At 35.1% G+C, this 19,707-nt stretch overlaps 1 protein-coding gene across 3 annotated transcripts in view; it reads left to right on the top strand.

Annotated features, from left to right (window-relative positions):
* The window catches only part of LOC121371837 (transcriptional enhancer factor TEF-1-like), a 35,702-nt gene that overhangs the window by 5,909 nt on the left and 10,086 nt on the right, over nt 1-19,707 (top strand). For 2 of the 3 annotated variants that reach the window (XM_041498026.1, XM_041498027.1), the window contains exons 2-9: nt 1,545-1,780; nt 13,432-13,571; nt 15,215-15,238; nt 15,800-15,958; nt 16,831-16,856; nt 17,226-17,394; nt 18,693-18,755; nt 19,015-19,122. In XM_041498026.1, the coding sequence (XP_041353960.1) occupies nt 1,561-1,780; nt 13,432-13,571; nt 15,215-15,238; nt 15,800-15,958; nt 16,831-16,856; nt 17,226-17,394; nt 18,693-18,755; nt 19,015-19,122 (909 nt within the window). In that variant the 5' untranslated portion in view covers nt 1,545-1,560. The remainder of the gene's footprint in view (nt 1-1,544; nt 1,781-13,431; nt 13,572-15,214; nt 15,239-15,799; nt 15,959-16,830; nt 16,857-17,225; nt 17,395-18,692; nt 18,756-19,014; nt 19,123-19,707) is intronic. The other variant, XM_041498028.1, reaches the window with a different exon arrangement.

Here is a 19,707-nt window from a genome sequence, read left to right as displayed (position 1 = left end):
AAAAGGCCGAATTTAATTTTAAATTTTAGTTTTTTTGTTTTTCAATGTACATATGTATCTCTTTTTTTTCTTTTTTTTTAAAAAAGGTTTTTATTATTATGTAGATGAACATTTATCTCAACTTGTAGAGGTGAATAAAGTTTCAAAAATAAATTAATACCAGTAATAATAATAAAACAATTAAACTGACCTACTGTATGTTATTTTCCATTCAGCCTAATTTTTACAAGTTTGATCTTTTTTTTTTTTAAACCACACTAGCCCATTGGGCTAGTAGATTTGTTAACTTTGCAGTGCCCTGGAAATTAAATAAGTCTCACAGCCAGTTTATAATATGGTCGTGTGCATTCGCTATTATCAAACATTTTTGTTTTGAAAGTTTTCCGGAGTTTTTTCCCCCTTCTTTTTCAGATTGTGTAAATACCTAAAAATATTAAAAATAATCAATCTAATTAAAATTAGCTCCACTATTACATGTGGATCTAACACCAGCCAGTTGGAGCTCATGTCCACCAATCAAAACCTTACTTGCAGAATCCTGCCAGTGATTTAAAAATAATTTGAAAACATTCCGAATTATCCTGAGGGTATACGACATGTTTTGTGTGAATTACGAATGCCTTAAAACATGTTTTATTTTATAAAATAAATAATTTGTAATGTAAAACTGAAGACTGATTTAGTTGGGTTTTTTTATAAATAAATAAATAATTTTTAATGTAAAATTGAAGACTGATAACCCACCCCGTACGTATTGGTATGGTTCGCTGTACTGTGACCACTAAAATAGACTCGCCCGATATTTTTTGAATTTGTATGCTCCCAAATAACGTTATAAAAGGCGAAGTGTGATTGGTCAATATTTAAATTATTATTTACAGACAAAATGTTACCTGGACATTGGGGACTACGCAGTGTTGTTAGTTTTAAATCACTGGCAGGATTCTGCAAGTAAGGTTTTGACTGGTGGACATGAGCTCCAATTGGCTGGTGTTAGATCCACATGTAATAGTGGAGCTAATTTTAATTAGATTGAAAAATAATAATAATAACAATAATAATTGAAGTTTAATAAAATTGTTATTTTTCTTTCTGTTTCCATGGTTTTATCATCCCTTTTAAACTGATATTCACTCTTAAGCAATCACAAAACATGGATATTGCATTCCGTTTCCCAGTGCATATTTAAAAAAACTATAAAAAAAACATTTTACACGTATCCTAATTTTATGCTTTAAAACTTTATTTAAAAAATATTTTATATTTTTTTTAGGCTAAATTAGTTTTTTTAAAAATTGTAAATGTTACGTTTTTAGCGAGAATCCATGTGTACGTAGTGCGTAATGTGTGGTGAGTAAACAACAGTTAAAAACAAAAATCAACTGGAGCGCAATACATTAATTCACAAACTCATCGGTGATTGTTCCAGTGCACATCACACACACAATACGTACACATGGATTCATAGCTTTAGTGTGTTATGCATGAAATGCAGAGAACTTAAAGAGGTATATGAACTAACTTATAAACATGTCATGTTGCAGGTTGCGACAGCAGACAATGTGCTCCGCCTGGAACAGTAACACAGATAATTCAAACCCTGCCGCCCCGACTGGTCCGGCATCGACCAATGAGAAACTTAGTTCATCTGTGGAGGATTTGTCCGACGCCGAGGGTGTATGGAGTCCTGACATCGAGCAGAGCTTCCAGGAGGCGCTGGCCATATACCCACCATGTGGCAGACGCAAGATCATCCTGTCAGACGAGGGCAAGATGTATGGTGAGTCTACAAACTCGTTTCTAGTTCACATCGAAATGATTTGGAAAAAACAGTCAGATGATCAAATGTAACTAGTATGGTGAGTCTACACACTCGCTTCTAGTTCACATCGAAATGATTTGGAAAAACCAGTCAGATGATCAAATGTAACTAGTATGGTGAGTCTACACACTCACTTCTAGTTAACATCGAAATGATTTGGAAAAAACAGTCCGATGATCAAATATAACTAGTATGGTGAGTCTACACACTCGCTTCTGATTTAACATCTGAAAAAACTCAATCAGATGGTAAAATAAAACTAGTATGGTGAGTCTACACAATCTCTTCTGAATTAACATCTGAAAACCCCCAGTCAGATGGTAAAATGTAACTAGTATGGTTAGTGTACACAATCTCTTCTGAATTAACATCTGAAAACCCCCAGTCAGATGGTAAAATGTAACTAGTATGGTTAGTGTACACACCAGGTTCTAATTTAACATCTGAATGATAAAATAACACCCAATCGGATGGTAAAATGTAACTAATATGGCAGAGTTTCTGCCAGAAAGAAATTTTTCGGTATGTTGCTATGGAATTTGAACATTTACAGTGTGTGCCGCAATTAACAAGGGGTTTGAGGGGCCTCCCTGAGAACAAAAATGGATTATAATGGTTAGTTTAAAAAAATCATTCAGTAATAATGAGTTGTAAATTTTGTCAAAAGGTTAACTTAAAAAATAAAATCTGCCAAAATTGTTTTATGGTGCCATACCCGTTTTACCATCTGGCAGAAATCTTATATGGTGAATCCACCCACCGTGTTCTAATTTAACATCAAAATTATTAAAAAAGAACAATGATCAGATGATAAATGTAGCTACCATATCTTCGCCTGTAAGTCGATCTCGGCTATAAGTCGAGTCCCTAATTTCAAGCCCTGAAAACATATTTTTTTTATTGACCCGATTATAAGTCGACCCATGAAAAACAACTTATAAATATTGAAATATTTCTTCTTTTCAGCACATGAGAACAATAATGTACAATATTTGAACAAAAGAAAAGTATTTTACAAACTTCGGTTTTCACGTTTTGTACATCGCAATATAATCAGACTATTCCAATCAAACTATCATTATTACGTAGCATCAAAACGAAATATTCCCTTAGTAGAGAGTGAAAGCTGTTTGACTGTTACTGTATGGTACTGTACAGATGGTTTTGTGCACAGACAACAACTTTATTTGTAAACACTGACAACAGATCACTACGATAAAACTGAAAGTATCACATTTTGCCGCCATATTAATACATGTAAGGAGGATAACTCTGGAAAGTACACTGGTTTTTGTACCAAATGATGTGTGTCCCTATTGCTCTAGTGAACTGCAGAGATCAGTCTATTTTAAGGGAACGCTCAGTAATATTCATGAAGTTAATCACCGACAAAACATTGTTTGAACAACCATTAATGCCAGTGACCAGATTTCAAAATAAACTCAGGCAACAGATAGTTAGTATTGTTTACATTTTTACTATTAGTGATGACTGTTAAATTAACTAAGTGGACTGTTGTCTTGGCATGTGAGTGAGATCGCACACCTTTTCGCATAACCAAAACCGTTCTAATGCCAAAAAAAATAGGTTATAAAAAATAAATGTGTCAAATTAACATATTTGAGTATAAATACATTCCATACTTCAACAATAAAACTTGTAAAATAATCCCCAAAACAGTAATATGTTTTGGTGAATTTTTTTTACCCTCTTATAAGTCGACCCCCCAAGTTATAAAATAATTTTTGGGTGAAAAAAAATTGACTTATAGGCGAAGATATACGGCAATCGAAATCGTGGAATTTGTGAAACTGGCAATCAAACCGAATCTGCAGAAAGATTTGCTGCATATATTTTTGCGTAATAATGACATAAATTAATATTTAGCAGTAATCTATAAGTGTTTCTGACATTACTAATGATGAACCTACCTGTATCAATTGCATGCATATGTGGAATCAATATCTCAAATAAAATTTGAAGGGAGGAAACATCCAACAAAAACAATAGCAACTTAGCGGTTCCCAGTCTATTGCTACCTCGCTATTGCTCCAGTGTAGCATCAGACTGGGTATGAGCTGGGGGAGATATTGTTATAGCATAGCATTAGACTGGATACGAGCTTGAAAATACTGTTACCTAACTTTACTGAAAATAAAGCACCCGTAATGCACCATAGACACTGTTCAACAATGTATAAGTTATCACCCCCATGCAATCCAGTGGTCCCTGCAATGCATGTACTATGAACAGTCAACAAAGTTCATTGACCTAGTTGATACTTATTTAATGCGGGTAACTTACCTGTATTTATGATCATGAGCGATGACGCTGAGATTCAGATACTTAATAATAATGATGCAGTTACTGTTTTAATATCTACTTTTAATGTGTCTTCAGTTCACAAAACAATAAGGAAAAAATACATCTGGAAAAAAAAAATCCTACATAGTCCACGGCAAAAAAAAAAATGCCACCGAGAACGAAACACTCTGCGAAAATCTCTACAACATTGCTGATTGCCACGGGCAATTACAAGAGTTGTTGAAAATTATTAAAAAGTGGTTAATTTAAATAAATTTTATTAGCCAAAGATTAATGTTGTGGCCACATGGTATAAAAATTAGCAGTTGTCAAATTTGGCAATGGACAAGTCCTGATAATACACAAGTGTTATCTCTCACTGACAGTTATATTTCTACTGGCAAATTGTTACCAGAACGTATCATAGTTTGATCTTGGCTTTGTAACCTAGGTTAAGAATGGCAGGAAATTTAATGGCAAATCCTCTCAGTTTTTCGGAACTGGGCAATATGTTACACAGTATGGTGAACATTTGGGATCCCTAATTATTGAAACCCAATTGGAAATTCCTATTTTGATTGTATTTGGTGATTGTCAGACTGTCCGATTAATTTGAAGTAACATATGAGTCAGGATCTGGTTAGTAAAATTTGCAGATGATCAAATGACAATTTTTATACACTTAGACTTGAGTGAACTGTGGGTGAAATTTATCATATCACAGTAACAATATATTCAATATATTCCTGTATTAGACATTTATGCATGGCTAGCATTTGTAGGTTTTTCTTGCTCTCATCTACCCATCAACTGTACAGACGGTACTGTGTCAGTAAAATCATGGAACCAAAATTTCATTTCCTATGATTATTATATAAGTACGACTACTCGATGAAAATAATAAACATATATAATTATCTTTTTAAAAACTGTTTCACAAGGCACAGAACCGAAAAAGTGTTTCCCATGTAATTTAAAATCCTATGTCATGCAGTTATTTACAATTGATAGAAATAGTTTCAGAATGGGTTTCTATTTATTAAATGACAAGGTATCAATGAAATAATGTAAAGTATTTTCTTTTTTGTTGTTGTTCTTGTACTTGTATTTGTTGCATAGTTACTACATTATTGCATGGATAAAGTATTGCGATTGCTATTCATTCAGTTTTGGCAGTGCTTTTGTAAAACATTCATGGTCTACAGTATATATATCAGCTCTGTTGTAAAAAGACTGAAAGGTTTTAAGTAGACTGCTCATATGTACACTCCCAATAGACTATGTATATGAAGATGTATATGTGACCATTGTGTCAGTGTTTTGGTGACTTACAGTTTGGTAGACTAAGCCTGTGTTCACGTCAGTGGTGACGTTTATTAGTGTCATTAAATAGTTAGCTCTGCTCCACATCGTGCTGTAAGCAGCAGGTGGTGAATTAATCAGACTTATCATTAATCACCGCGCTTCAGCTCATTAGTTATCACACGGCTAATTAGTGACACATTTCCTCATCGGTTGGTTAAGATGTGAATCTCAATATCTCGGTCTAGTCAGGTATATAGTCAAGGCTAGGAGTTGTCCATCAATACAGCTGATACTAGTCCAGTGATAGAAATAAGCAGAATTATCTACTTGTCTGCCAATATTTTCACTTGTCCAAATAAGTTGTCAGTTCAAGGACAAAATGATACATTTTGCTTGTCCCAGTAGATTATTACTTGTTAGGACAAACAGATACAGTAGTCTTACTAGTGTGGTGGTAATTTTCTGTTAAATTCGATATTTGATATGGTTCAATTTATTCACATTTTAGGTTTTTTTAAATTTAATAAACTTTTATTTTTAATGGTCACTTGTAAAATATTTGTAATATATGCATCAAAAAGAAAAACTAAAGGACTGTCTTGACTAAAAATCAAAGATGCTATTTTTACCAATTTACCATGTCGTGGTAGGATTTGGGGTCTGAGATTGCCCATGCAAACAAGTCATGTGCAGTGGAATTGAGTGCTTTGATGTGCAAGATATGAAAATGTACCATTTAAAAAAAAAAAAAAAAAAAAAAAAAAAAAAAAAAAAAAATGTGGTATGCAAATTGAAAAATGATGCATTGAACTGTTAGCCTAAAACTACATGTATCATGAACATGCTGATCAGCATAGTTAAGGGCAGGAGTTGTCCATGAACAGCAACTAGTGGCATCACTGGTGAAGTGGCAATGTCATTAAGTCATAAATCTGGCTAATTGATCAGAATAGTCACAGGTAGTTGTCCACAAAAGCAAATGTACCAGTAGGGTACTGGTGATGTAATTGTTTATTAGGTATAGTTATCTAATCAGTACACACATAATAAGTGATATAATATTATTTTACACATTAATGTACACATAAATAGTAACTTAATATTTAAATACATTTGTATTGTTTCTGTATGCTTTTTTTAGATCAGTTGACAAAGGTTATGGCTGGTGGGTTGGAAAGGATTCAGTTTATGATGTTGATACTACCAATATCTTGGGTTATCTGTGTTTCCTGGTGGTTGAATGAGGCTATCAAAATTACCTTTATGCTGCATTGTACCCCAAATCAGAGAGTTCTGTGTTAAAGTTCGAGGTGCAACATCAGATATTTACAGAGTAAAAACAGATGCGGCTTTGATTCATAGTAATATGTGACCGTTGATTATTTGTGCAAAAACTATTATCTGGTATCCCAAAAAATTTAATTGAAATTTTCATTTAAAAATTAGGGTTGCTAATAAAAACATTCATTAATCTCTGGCATGTGACCCCCTCCATGTATCCCCTCTTTCTTGTTTTTGAAGATGGACTAAATGTGAGGTCGTGATGGGATTTAGCTCAGTTGGTTAAGTGCTTGCGTGAGGTGCTTGTGTCGCAGGATGAAATCACCTTGGTAGATCCATTCAACTGATTGGATTTTTTCTCATTCCAACCAGTGCACCACAACTGGTCAGTGACCATGGTATGTGTTTTCTTGTCTGTGGGAAAGTATATATATAAAAGATCCCTTACTGCTAATGGAAAAATGTAGCAGGTTTTCTCTGATGACTATATGTCAGAATTACCAAATGTTTGAAATCCAATAGCCAATGATTGTGATCTAGTGGTGTTGTTAAACAAAACAAGCTTTTAACTTTTAAAGGTATACAACCTGGGTGTGTTATTACACTGCTTACATCAGTTTTGTTAAACAAGTTAACATTTACAGTAGTGGGGATTGATTTGGTCCAGGAGGACCATTATGTGCAGGCAGGAGGTTTACTGAACCACCAGTATGATCTACAGCCCTGTTTTCTAACAGTAAATGGTATATGACCCAGTTTTCTCCCAGACTGTTTACAGGCCTAGTAACATAAACAAATATATACTCGCACATGCAGACACTACAGTAATTTACAAGGTTTAAATATCTTTGACAGTAAATGGCCAAATCACCTGTGTGTCAAAATTGGCTAATTTAGTTTTCATCTAAACATTTAGACATTAATTAGCCACTTTTTAATTTTTTCAGTGGTTAAGAAAATTGTCTTCAGCTGAGCCCTGGTTTTTAGAATAGATCTGAAGTATTTTTAAACAGAAAAATATTGTTTGTGTATAGTTTTTACAGTTTTTTTAAAGTTAGTTGTGTTTTTTAGGTGTCAAACATTTGGTAATTCTGACACGTAGTCATTGGATAAAACCAGCTATATTTTTCAATTAACAGCATGTATATTTTATATGCACTTTTCCACAGAAAGAAAACCAATTTGGTGCAATCCTACGATGCAAGCACCTTAGAGAGCACTAAATTTATTTAAGTTTTTAATGCTAATACATTGCTTATGTTATCTAGCACGCACTCCATACACAGTGTATGAAAACTATTTTATGGTTTAATTTCTGTACATCCGGTGAGTGATGGTGTGGTGAGTGGTGCCGGTGAGTTGTGGGCGTGTAGGTAGCATTGTCGTGCAGTAACATGACTGTGTTTACGGCTGCAATCATCCATCCTCGGCTCAACACATAGAGAGAGAGACCTTGAGCAGGGAAATCCACTATTAATTATTTGTATAGAAATCATGAAAGCCGTTTTCTCAGTACACCTGTAGTGTCGTGGACAGGTGAGTGGGAGATCAGCTGACATTCATAAACAAATAAAGATAGGATTTCACAATTTATAAAGAAAGTAATCACAGCCACACAAAATTTGAGAAGTCATGTGACTGTTCGTACCCATGGGAAAACGTAACCCTGGCTTTTTGTCACACTTTTAATGTGACGGCTATGAAAAGCCTCTGACCACTTGAAAACCCAAAGACAAGCATGAGACACATGAACAAAATGAGTTATAAATGACTTCTTGTTCCAGAGGTGAGAGGGCCCGTGTCAATATTGAGTTAAAGTAGAGGCTGTTGACTTTTGAAATAACCTGGATGCATTAGCAACGTGGTACTGTGATACAATAGACGCCAATAAAAGTCCCAGTGAGTCATAATGCGATGAGTAAGCCACCAAATTAGGCAACTGTGCACCTCCCACTGCTAGAGTAGAGCATAGGTACACAGCAAACTGAGGCCTTTGTTATAGTCTGTTTCAACATTCACCCACAGCCAGCAGTGTTGTCCTGCTGTTGACACAGATATATACACGTAGTTTTCTGCTTTTCTATCTTGGTGAAATCAGTGTCACGTTCAGGTGAGGTTAGCTATAAGACTGAAAGCAGGATGTCTTTACTGCACTAGAGTCAAACGGACTGCATGGTGTTTAATAATAATAAAAACAACACTGGTGCATGAAATGTCTGTCAAGGTAGAGTGATTAATGTTGTTATGGTAGTATTACCTCATAACTGTCAAGTGATTGGGAGGTGCAAAGCCATTATACCAATTTCTCTCTCAGTCTCTCACTCATTAACCTTGGTGCTACAGAGACAGCCCAGAGGTGTGGGGTGGGTTCACAAGACAACTGGCTGGGTCATCAAAACAAAGTAGAACCTCTATTATCATAAAAATGATAACACATAGATTTGCCTCTATTATCATACACATATAAATGATAACACATAGATTTGCCTCTATTATCATACACATATAAATGATAACACATCAATTTGCCTCTATTATCATACACATATAAATAATATAAATTTGCTTCTATTATCATACACATAAATGATAACACATAAATTTGCCTCTATTATCATACTCATATAAATGATGATAACATAAATTTGCCTCTATTATCATACACATATAAATGATGATATAAATTTGCCTCTACTATCATACACATATAAATGATAACACATAAATTTGCCTCTATTATCATACACATATAAATGATGATATAAATTTGCCTCTATTATCATACACATATAAATGATGATATAAATTTGTCTCTATTATCATACACACATAAATGATAACACAGATTTGCGTCTATTATCATACACATATAAATGATATCATAAATTTGCCTCTACTATCATACACATATAAATGATAACATAGATTTGCCTCTATTATCATACACATATAAATGATAACAGATTTGCCTCTATTCCTATACACATATAAATGATAACAGATTGATTCGCCTCTATTACCATATACACATATATATGATAACAGATTTGCCTCTATTACTATACACATATATACTCTTCAAAAAAAGAAACGCAAAAGGGTACAAATGGGTTATAACTCCGATTTTATGTGTCCTACCGGTTCATGCTTTGTGAATATAAGGTCATTGCATGTCCCAAACACATTCCCACGGTTACATTCGATAAAACGCAGCTACTGTACAATAAAGTTCCAAAATGTGAATATTCGCAAAAATGCAGCCACGTGCAAACCATGTCACCACTGCACGTGCGTTGTCTGCACGTGCAACATGAACACCGACAGTATAAAAGTGCAGGGTGTTCGCTTGCCTGGCCTCTGTATCTGGCCGACAGTTGACAATCCAGGACATGCCCCGTCTCAGTGAACCGCAGAGAAACAATGCCATCGGCCGACTAGACGCAGGCGAATCCAGAACGGCCGTTGCCAGGGCATTCCATGTGTCCCCAAGCACCATCTCCAGACTGTGGGACCGTTACCAGCAACATGGATCAACACGTGACCTCCCTAGATCCAGTCGACCACGGGTCACTACCCCCGGGCAGGACCGCTACATCCGGGTACGCCACCTTCGGGAACGATTGACTACTGCCACCTCCACAGCCGCAGCAATACCAGGTTTGCGCAGGATATCCGACCAGACCGTACGGAACCGCCTACGTGAGGTAGGAATTCGTGCCAGACGTCCAGTTCGAGGTGTCATCTTAACACCACAACACCGTCGACTCCGACTGCAGTGGTGCCAGATTCATCGACAATGGCCTCAACTGCGATGGAGACAGGTGTGGTTCAGTGACGAGTCCCGATTTCTGCTCTGACGTCATGATGGAAGATGTCGCGTGTATAGGCGTCGTGGTGAACGTTATGCGGCAAACTGCGTGCAGGAAGTGGACAGATTCGGCGGGGGTAGTGTCATGGTGTGGGCAGCCATCTCACACACTGGCAGAACTGACCTGGTCCACGTGCAGGGCAACCTGAATGCACAGGGCTACATTGACCAGATCCTCCGGCCACACATCGTTCCAGTTATGGCCAACGCCAACGCAGTGTTCCAACATGACAACGCCAGGCCTCGCACAGCACGTCTCACAGCGGCTTTCCTACAGAACAACAACATTAATGTCCTTCCTTGGCCATCGATATCACCGGATTTGAACCCAATTGAGCATCTATGGGACGAGTTGGACCGACGCCTCCGACAGCGACAACCACAGCCCCAGACCCTGCCCGAGCTGGCAGCAGCCTTGCAGGCCGAGTGGGCCACCATCCCCCGGGACGTCATCCGTACTCTGGTTGCTTCAATGGGCAGGCGGTGCCAGGCAGTTGTCAACACATGCGGAGGCCACACCCGGTATTGACTCCAGATGACCTTGACCTTGGTGGTGTGTCCTATCACTTACTCACAATGGACTAGAGTGAATTGTGAACAATCCTGCAACATTTGGTAATTATCGGACTCACCATTCAATAATTAAATCAATTCTCCAAATGTTACGACAATGTGGTTTTGCGTTTCTTCTTTTGAAGAGTATATATGGTAACACATAAATATGCCTATTACCATACACATATAAATGGTAACAGATTTGCCTCTATTACCATACACATATAAATGATAACACATAAATTTGCCTCTATTACCATATACATATAAATGATAACATATAGATTTGCCTCTATTACCATACACGTATAAATGATAACATAGATTTGCCTCTATTATCGTACACCTTTAAATGATAACATAGATTTGCCTCTATATCATACAAATGACATATAAAATTGCCTCTATTATCATACACATTTAAATGATAACGTACAGATTTGCTGGATCATGAACATGTAAAAGTTGATTAACCTCCATTATCATGCACATTATGTAACTGATAACAATGAATGTGTTAATTTCAAACATTAATGACAAAAATTACTGGAGCCTACATTAAGCAACCACCTTTAAATTTTGTAGTTGCCATCTCTTAAAATGACCATTTCTGGTAGCCTGTCAGCAAAATGACAGATTGAAAAGTCCATTACCCATTATGATCTAACATAATCCATTATTATCGTGATTACAGGGGGTAAACCCAGTTTTCAGTGGGCTTTGACGATGAGATGGCATAAAACCAAAAAGGTTCACCTTAAAATTTGAAATCCTGAGAACTAAAACATAATTGTACATATCTGTGATTACATGTCTATATATGATGCAAACAGGCAGGTAGAAAATAATATTATATATGTATGTATTTTGATTGGTAATAAGATTATCATGGACACAATATTTCTGCGAAACTTGAAAGACATAAATAGTAAATTTGTTAATTTTTTTGTCTAAATATTTCTTCTTCTTTTTTCTTTTTTACCATCAAATGTTTCATGTAGGCAGATTAATATCATTTATTTTATTTGTAAAAAATATTTTGATGCATATATAAATATATTTTATTTGTAAAAAATATATTGATGCATATATAAATTATTAATATTAATTAAATTGTTTTCCTATACATTAATGCTGCATTTTGCTTGTTTCAAGTTAGACAAAAAGTTTACTTTGTTTAAGGACACATTTAGAGCACATTGATTTTATTAACCATTGGTGGTCAATTTTGACATACAGTCTTAGAGAAGAAATCTGCTACATTTTTTCCATTAATAATAAGGGATCTTTTATATGCACTATTCCACAGACAGGATAGCACATAGCATGGTCTTGATATACCAGACGTGCGTGGTGCACAGGCTAGAACGACAAGTTAGACAAAACCTACTGAGTAGATTGATTAAGGAAGAAAAAAGTGCCTTGTAATAATGTTACATTCTGTTGACAAGTTATACTTTTGGGGAATCTTGGATCTATTCCGGATTCGATGATCATTAACTGTTTTTCTGTTTTATGCAGATGATGTGATACATTAAAAAAAAATGACCCAGATCCCAATCTCTATACATCACATGAACAACTTTTCAATTCATTGATCAACTTTGTTGACAGTCATAATGTTTTATTATGCAAAATAATGTTTATAAGGTTAGCGGCAGAAATATTTATATGATAAGATAGAAGATAAAAACTTTGTTGCATATAAACATTCCATATTTGGGTTTCTTTTACAGTAATATTCTCTTGTTAAAGTTTCACTTTGATCATTTGATGAACACAAGGTTTTGGTCTGTTTTAGAAGTGACAATATTGCTTGTGATGTAATGACCAATGTGTATTTTTGAGCTGCGGTGTTGTTAAATATTCATTCATTCATTCATTGAGCTTAAACAAGGTTGAGTTCAGTGGCATCTGTCTGTTTTTGTATATTTAATAAATCTATTGTAAATTACTGTTTGTATTTTCAGGTCGTAATGAGTTGATGGCTCACTATATAAAGCTACAGTATTGTAAATACTGTTTGTGTTTTCATGTCGTAATGAGTTGATAGCTCACTATATAAAGCTACAGTAGTGTAAATTACTGTTTGTGTTTTCAGGTCGTAATGAGTTGATGGCTCACTATATAAAGCTACAGTATTGTAAATTACTGTTTGTGTTTTCAGGTCGTAATGAGTTGATAGCTCACTATATAAAGCTACAGTAGTGTAAATTACTGTTTGTGTTTTCAGGTCGTAACGAGTTGATGGCTCACTATATAAAGCTACAGTATTGTAAATTCTGTTTGTTTTCAGGTCGTAATGAGTTGATAGCTCGCTATATAAAGCTGCGGACAGGGAAGACGCGCACGCGGAAACAGGTTTCAAGTCACATCCAGGTACTCGCTCGCCGCAAAGCAAAGGAAATCCAGGCGCAGCTGAAGGTAATAACCGAGGTATATATTGACCTTTATTACTTCACTGCTAGCACACCCACCTGAGGTGCAATGGATCAAATTGCATCGGTGGACACATGGGTTTTTTTTTCCTGTTCCAACCAGTGCTCCCATAGCTACTTGTATTGAAGACTGCGGTATATGCTGTCTTACATAATGTGAATATGAAATGCTTTGATGTTTGATGAAAAGCATAAGTTATGTGGCAGAAGCAGATTTCACTTCCTGCTCTCTAGACCATGTGTCTCAGTTACCTTAAGCTTGAAACTTGCACTTTACTGATGTGTGACTCATTAAATTTTAGAAATATTTTCATCTGTTATGTAGCTTAAATGTTCACTCTTTTGTTTGCTCACTCTACCTGTTGAATTTGATTTGCATTGGTATGTACTGTCTGGAAACATTCATATGAACTCATATAAAAAAATACTTTATATGGTAATGAAATATTTTTTATGCTGTGGATATTGGTTACAATATAAATGTTAACTAATTTTTATATGAAATGACAAGATGTTTGATAATGGCACTAATAAGAGGGTGGTCTTCAGTTCACTGTGACTTTGTTCCTGGCAAAGACTTGTAGAAATTAACATGCTACAGTGGAGATAAAAATTAACATGCTATGGTTGAGCTAAAAATGACACACCGTAAACTAGTCTTAGGGTAGTGATGGCTGCCCTTGAATGATGAGGTATGCATTACTTCAATCCATACCCTTCTCCTATACCTGTTTGCTACTTTGTGTATGTTTGAAAGGTTTAACCTGACAGATAAGATAGTGATAACTTCCAGGTGATGGGGTGCAGAGTGTTTAATATAATTACTTCCTGTTTAGCTTGTATAAAGTGCATTACCCAGCAGGCATGGGGCCAGGAGGATGTGGCTTTACCAATGTGTTGAGATTATTTCAACCAGACTGACACATTATTTGAGTACTATCACAATTTCAATTACAATTTTGTCAATATGTTTACACTGTAAATAAAATAAACTTAATAACTCATGTGGATTTATAATTTGACAACAGTGGTTATCGTAAATAGGAAATGTTAGCGAAAATAAAATATTAGAGAATTTAGCGAAGCCATACCAAATGCTAATAATTCATGACACTAAATTTTAAATAGACATATAGAAGACTGTTCTTAAAGCTTTTGTGTGATTGTATTGTCGATGATTAACAGAACACACAACAATGGTTACATGCTATTGATTGAACTATAAGTATCATTAGATAGTATGCTCATGATTGCAATTTTTAATTGTCTGTAAGCTGCATAATGTCAAAAATATATCAAAAGTGTTTCATCAGCCGATCCTGTAACTTCAGCTTATTTTTTTTATGTCTTATAATGCCGAGCTCCCTAAAGTTTTGTCACTAGTATGTCACATATTTCAAATATTTTATGATGTACAGTATCTCAAATTCTCTTTTTACATTGTCTCCTCCATGCACACGCTGTGTGTTTTTTCTTCTTCTTTTCTCTCTCTCTCTCTCTCTCTCAAGAAGGGTGCTTAAGCAGTTTATAGGTATTTGTTTTGTGCCGTTGTATCAGTTTCATTGTATTTTATTATTGCATTTGCAAGTTTTTCAGTTATGTAAACTTCATGTTAATAACTTTGAATAATTGTTATTTCAGGATGGCTGTGGGCCGTATTCACAGGTGAGATTCACTAACATAATTTGTGAAAATATTTAATCTTACTACAGAAGCAATATTCATGGGATGTTTGAATTTATGGGGTGGGTTGCTTGTGGCGTAATGTCAATTTAAAGCATATGTCTACTTAAAATTTACAGTTGAAAAATTGAGATAACTTAGCAGCTTTGTGATGTTCTTTAACTGTAAAAAATGTCAGTGAACCTACAACATAGTTTATGATGAGAAGGTGCTGTGCTGAGTAGATACAGAGTATTTGTCATTTTGAAAGTAGGTGAAACAAGTAGGCAGCAGAAGCCACCAAAACTTGCTGCCTACTAACGAACACTTGTATAACCTTTCTTTAACTCTGACGATGAAAATAATGGGCTTGTTCAACATAAACCTCACTGGTGTATTTATTCGTTTTTGGTTAAAAAGAAAAATACATTTTTACACAAATGGCTAATATAAATATTGGCAGCAAGAGTTCTAATATACAATTAAGGAAAAATATTTCATTCGTTCAAATAAATAAAACAAATTTAATGCACATTGCGTTTTATGCAAATAATGTTATTTCAGGACCAGGCTTCCCGGGACAAAGCTCTACAACAGATGGCGTCAATGTCGTCAGCACAGATCGTATCAGCGAGTGCTATTCACAACAAGGCCCTCGCTCAGAGTCTCGGAAACATGCCGGGAATACCGCCCGTCAGACCGGCCTACCCCGGGGCTCCCTCGGTTAGTCCACTGTTAATGTTGAAACACCGTGAAACTCCTCTAAACCAGACACCCTCAGTCCCAAGTAAACAGTCCAGTACGGGCTATCTAGTATAGAGAGGATCTATTCTGTTCTAATATTTAAAAAGGGGACCATACAAACGTCCAGTTTTAAGGGAATTCCAGTTTACAGAGGGTCTGGTTTTGAGAGATATCACTGTAGTGATTTGTTTTAGTTTAACCCTGAGTTGGTGTAGAGCACTACAAACTGTTTGAATGATGGAACCCGTTGTTTTCATACATTTAATCTGAGTGGGTGTGTAGCAGTACTAAAATGTAATTTGGGAACAAGGACAATTGAGACCAGGTAGAGAGTATCAACTCTGTACAAGGTATACCAATTGTTACGAATTTGACGCATTCTTTAAAATAACCAAGCTGATATTCTGACTATAATATTGCCCTATGAATAATTACATCTTAAAAAGATAAGAATATTTTTAGTGTCACAGGACAAGAAATAATTTGCCCTTAAACTGAAATTTCCCCATTCTTCACCATTTTAAATTCCATTATGTGCATTTCACCTTACAAAATGCAAGAATCAAAAGTTCTCGATGCATTGCAGGAAATGTAGTTTATTATATAATTACTCAGTATTAAACAATGCAGACATATTTAAATAGGCCAGATTATGTCTATAGTAAACGTTACAATACTGCTAAATTATATTTTAAGAAAATATTTCTAAACAGTACTGCTAACTTTGTTACAAGTAGTTTCATTGACCAAAGGTAGACAACTCTTACTATTTATTCTGACCACCCAGTGCTATGTAAAGAGTGTTTTAATCTTTATAGATATATAATTATTTACCTCTTTATTTATTTCAGTTCTGGCATTCTGGATTACAAGGAGAGTAAGTAAATAGTTGTTACATTGATTCATATTCATATGTACTACAAAGTATTCACTACTACCCTATAACAGTTATATGGTTTATCATCAAATCAGTGATTGGGATTATCCAGCATACACAATTGTATATTATTAAAGCTTCTGAACACCTTTCAGATACACTTTTATCCAGGTCAGTATGATGAGAATAGTTTTATATTAATTATAAAAAGTAAAAGAAAAAAGTGAGAAGAAAATTTGATTGTTTACTGTAAATTTTAAACTTTTATTTTCATAATTGTAAAATAAGTGTTTGTATTATTTGTATCATACATGATTACTAAGAAGAAGAAAAAGTAAGTTTCACATTTTTATACCTTTTTTGTTTTAGTGTGAAGCCGTTTGGTTCCAGTGGTTATGGAATTGAATCAAAACTGCAGTCTGGTATACCTGGTGAAATGGCGCCGGCCTGGCAAGACCGGTCGATTGCTGGACCCAAACTGAGACTGGTGGAATTCTCAGCTTTTCTTGAACAACAGCGCGACCCAGAATCTGTTGGGGTGAGATATGCAGCTGAAATTTAGTGTGTAACTTTATCATGTAGAGTTACAGATCAAGTTTGACTTCCATAGCGATTTACCCATTTATCACAGAGTTATGGTCCTTGAACTTAGGAAACAAAACAAATTTGTTGGGTCCGGTTGGGGATATGTATTGGTTTAGCAGTGTTCTCAGAATGGTTGTTACTTATATTTTAACATAACGACAAATCATTACTTATCAGTAACTTAATACTGTTGCTTTTTTAATGATTATATTCAGTTGTTTTGCTTAAGTCTTATTACCAAAGTACCGGCCTCGGTGGCGTCGTGGCAGGCCATCGGTCTACAGGCTGGTAGGTACTGGGTTCGGATCCCAGTCGAGGCATGGGATTTTTAATCCAGATACCGACTCCAAACCCTGAGTGAGTGCTCCGCAAGGCTCAATGGGTAGGTGTAAACCACTTGCACCGACCAGTGATCCATAACTGGTTCAACAAAGGCCATGGTTTGTGCTATCCTGCCTGTGGGAAGCGCAAATAAAAGATCCCTTGCTGCTAATCGGAAGAGTAGCCCATGTAGTGGCGACAGCGGGTTTCCTCTCAAAATCTGTGTGGTCCTTAACCATATGTCTGACGCCATATAACCGTAAATAAAATGTGTTGAGTGCGTCGTTAAATAAAACACTCTTTCTTTTCTTTTTTTATTAACCAAAGTGGTAGTATTTGATTTTGAAATATTACAAGCTTAACTGAGTGTATTAAAATCAGAACCTTTCTGAATGAACATGGAACATGACAAAACATAAAATGTAGTTTATCAAACTTCGCCCTTTTCTTCTGGGAATATGGAAAATCACTTCTACTTCCTGAATTCTAAATTAGGGCCTGCTAAAATTAGTAAAGTAAAGATAAACTGCACAATACTATTAAGTAGAAATTGTATTATGAATATACTGGACATTTAACACTTTGTCGTTGTGTATACCGACAAGTAAAGTAAACTAAGTGCAGTTACAAGGCTAGCTCTGGCACTCCCCAAATTACCAATTGCAAATTTCAAAAACAATTGGCGAATTTTATTTTAACTTGGAAAAATAATTTCATTAAATATTTTATATTTTGTTACAAAATAACTGGAGTTCTGCAGTATTTGAAGTTTGCTAGATCATTTGGCGAAGTATTCTGCTGACCCAGATCTAGCCCTGAGTTATGTAGAAGTTTTTAAAAGTTGATTTAATTTTAAATGATTTTTAGTAATGTTTTAACTCTATTAGCTAAACTATGTTGACATTTATTATTTGTTTTATTTTTTTTCAGTATCATAAACATCTTTTTGTTCACATTAATGCTACAGCAAGTTACAATGAGCCACTGTTAGAGGTAAGTTTCAATGGGTTTTTTTACATTTATATTATAAAATACATCTTAAATTAACTGCCTTTCATCTGGAGGTTTTATTATTTCATGTGGCCTTTTTTAATTCACTGAATACATTTAATTGCACAATCTGTATTTGTGAAAAAAAGACACAAATATTTTTTCACTAATTTATTTAAAGTTACAAGTCTTCGCAGATTGTATTTCCAGAAACTGAATGCCTTTCATTTAATAAAAAATCGAAATGTGACTTCATTTGCAGGCAGTGGACATCCGACAGATTTACGACAAGTTTCCAGAGAAGAAGGGCGGATTGAAAGAACTCTATGATAAAGGTCCACAGTCTTCGTTCTTCCTTGTCAAGTTCTGGGTAAGAAAACTCAAACACATAGTGTCCTCTTTTAACTGTTTGCACAGAATAGAAAAATGTATATGACAAAATAAACATCACATATGATCACATTTGATAACATAGACTTGACGAAAGTGTAACAACTTGCACTTATGAGCACACAGTTTGGTTTGAACTGCAGTAAGTCAATATCCTATGTCATAATCTTGTCCCCGAGTCAGATTTAAACAATTTCATGTATACTTTTTTTTATTTACACATGACTGCATGTGGTTGATTCTTATGAATATATTCCATTGCTAGTTTTGGGTCAGACTACTTTTCGTACAAAATTTTATTTTATTATAGTAGTCAAAGTGTTGTTGTTATGGAGATAAAAAGCCTAGTAATTTTTTCCAGATTTGAGAAATACCTGAAAACTGTTTCTATCAATTATTTTCTTTGATAACTAGCTCCCGGTTTTCCACATTGTTTTTTCCACATGCTTTTTTTTTGTTAATCCCCTTTTGTTAAAACAGTACTAGTAATTCTAATGATCTAATTCTGAAGTTGAATATACAAACTTTGTAATCTACCAAATAATTTATAAAAGGTATGAAGGCG

Source organism: Gigantopelta aegis, chromosome 4, assembly GCF_016097555.1.
Source record: "Gigantopelta aegis isolate Gae_Host chromosome 4, Gae_host_genome, whole genome shotgun sequence".
NCBI classification, from domain to species: domain Eukaryota; kingdom Metazoa; phylum Mollusca; class Gastropoda; order Neomphalida; family Peltospiridae; genus Gigantopelta; species Gigantopelta aegis.
This window is presented reverse-complemented; position numbering and strand designations above follow the sequence as displayed.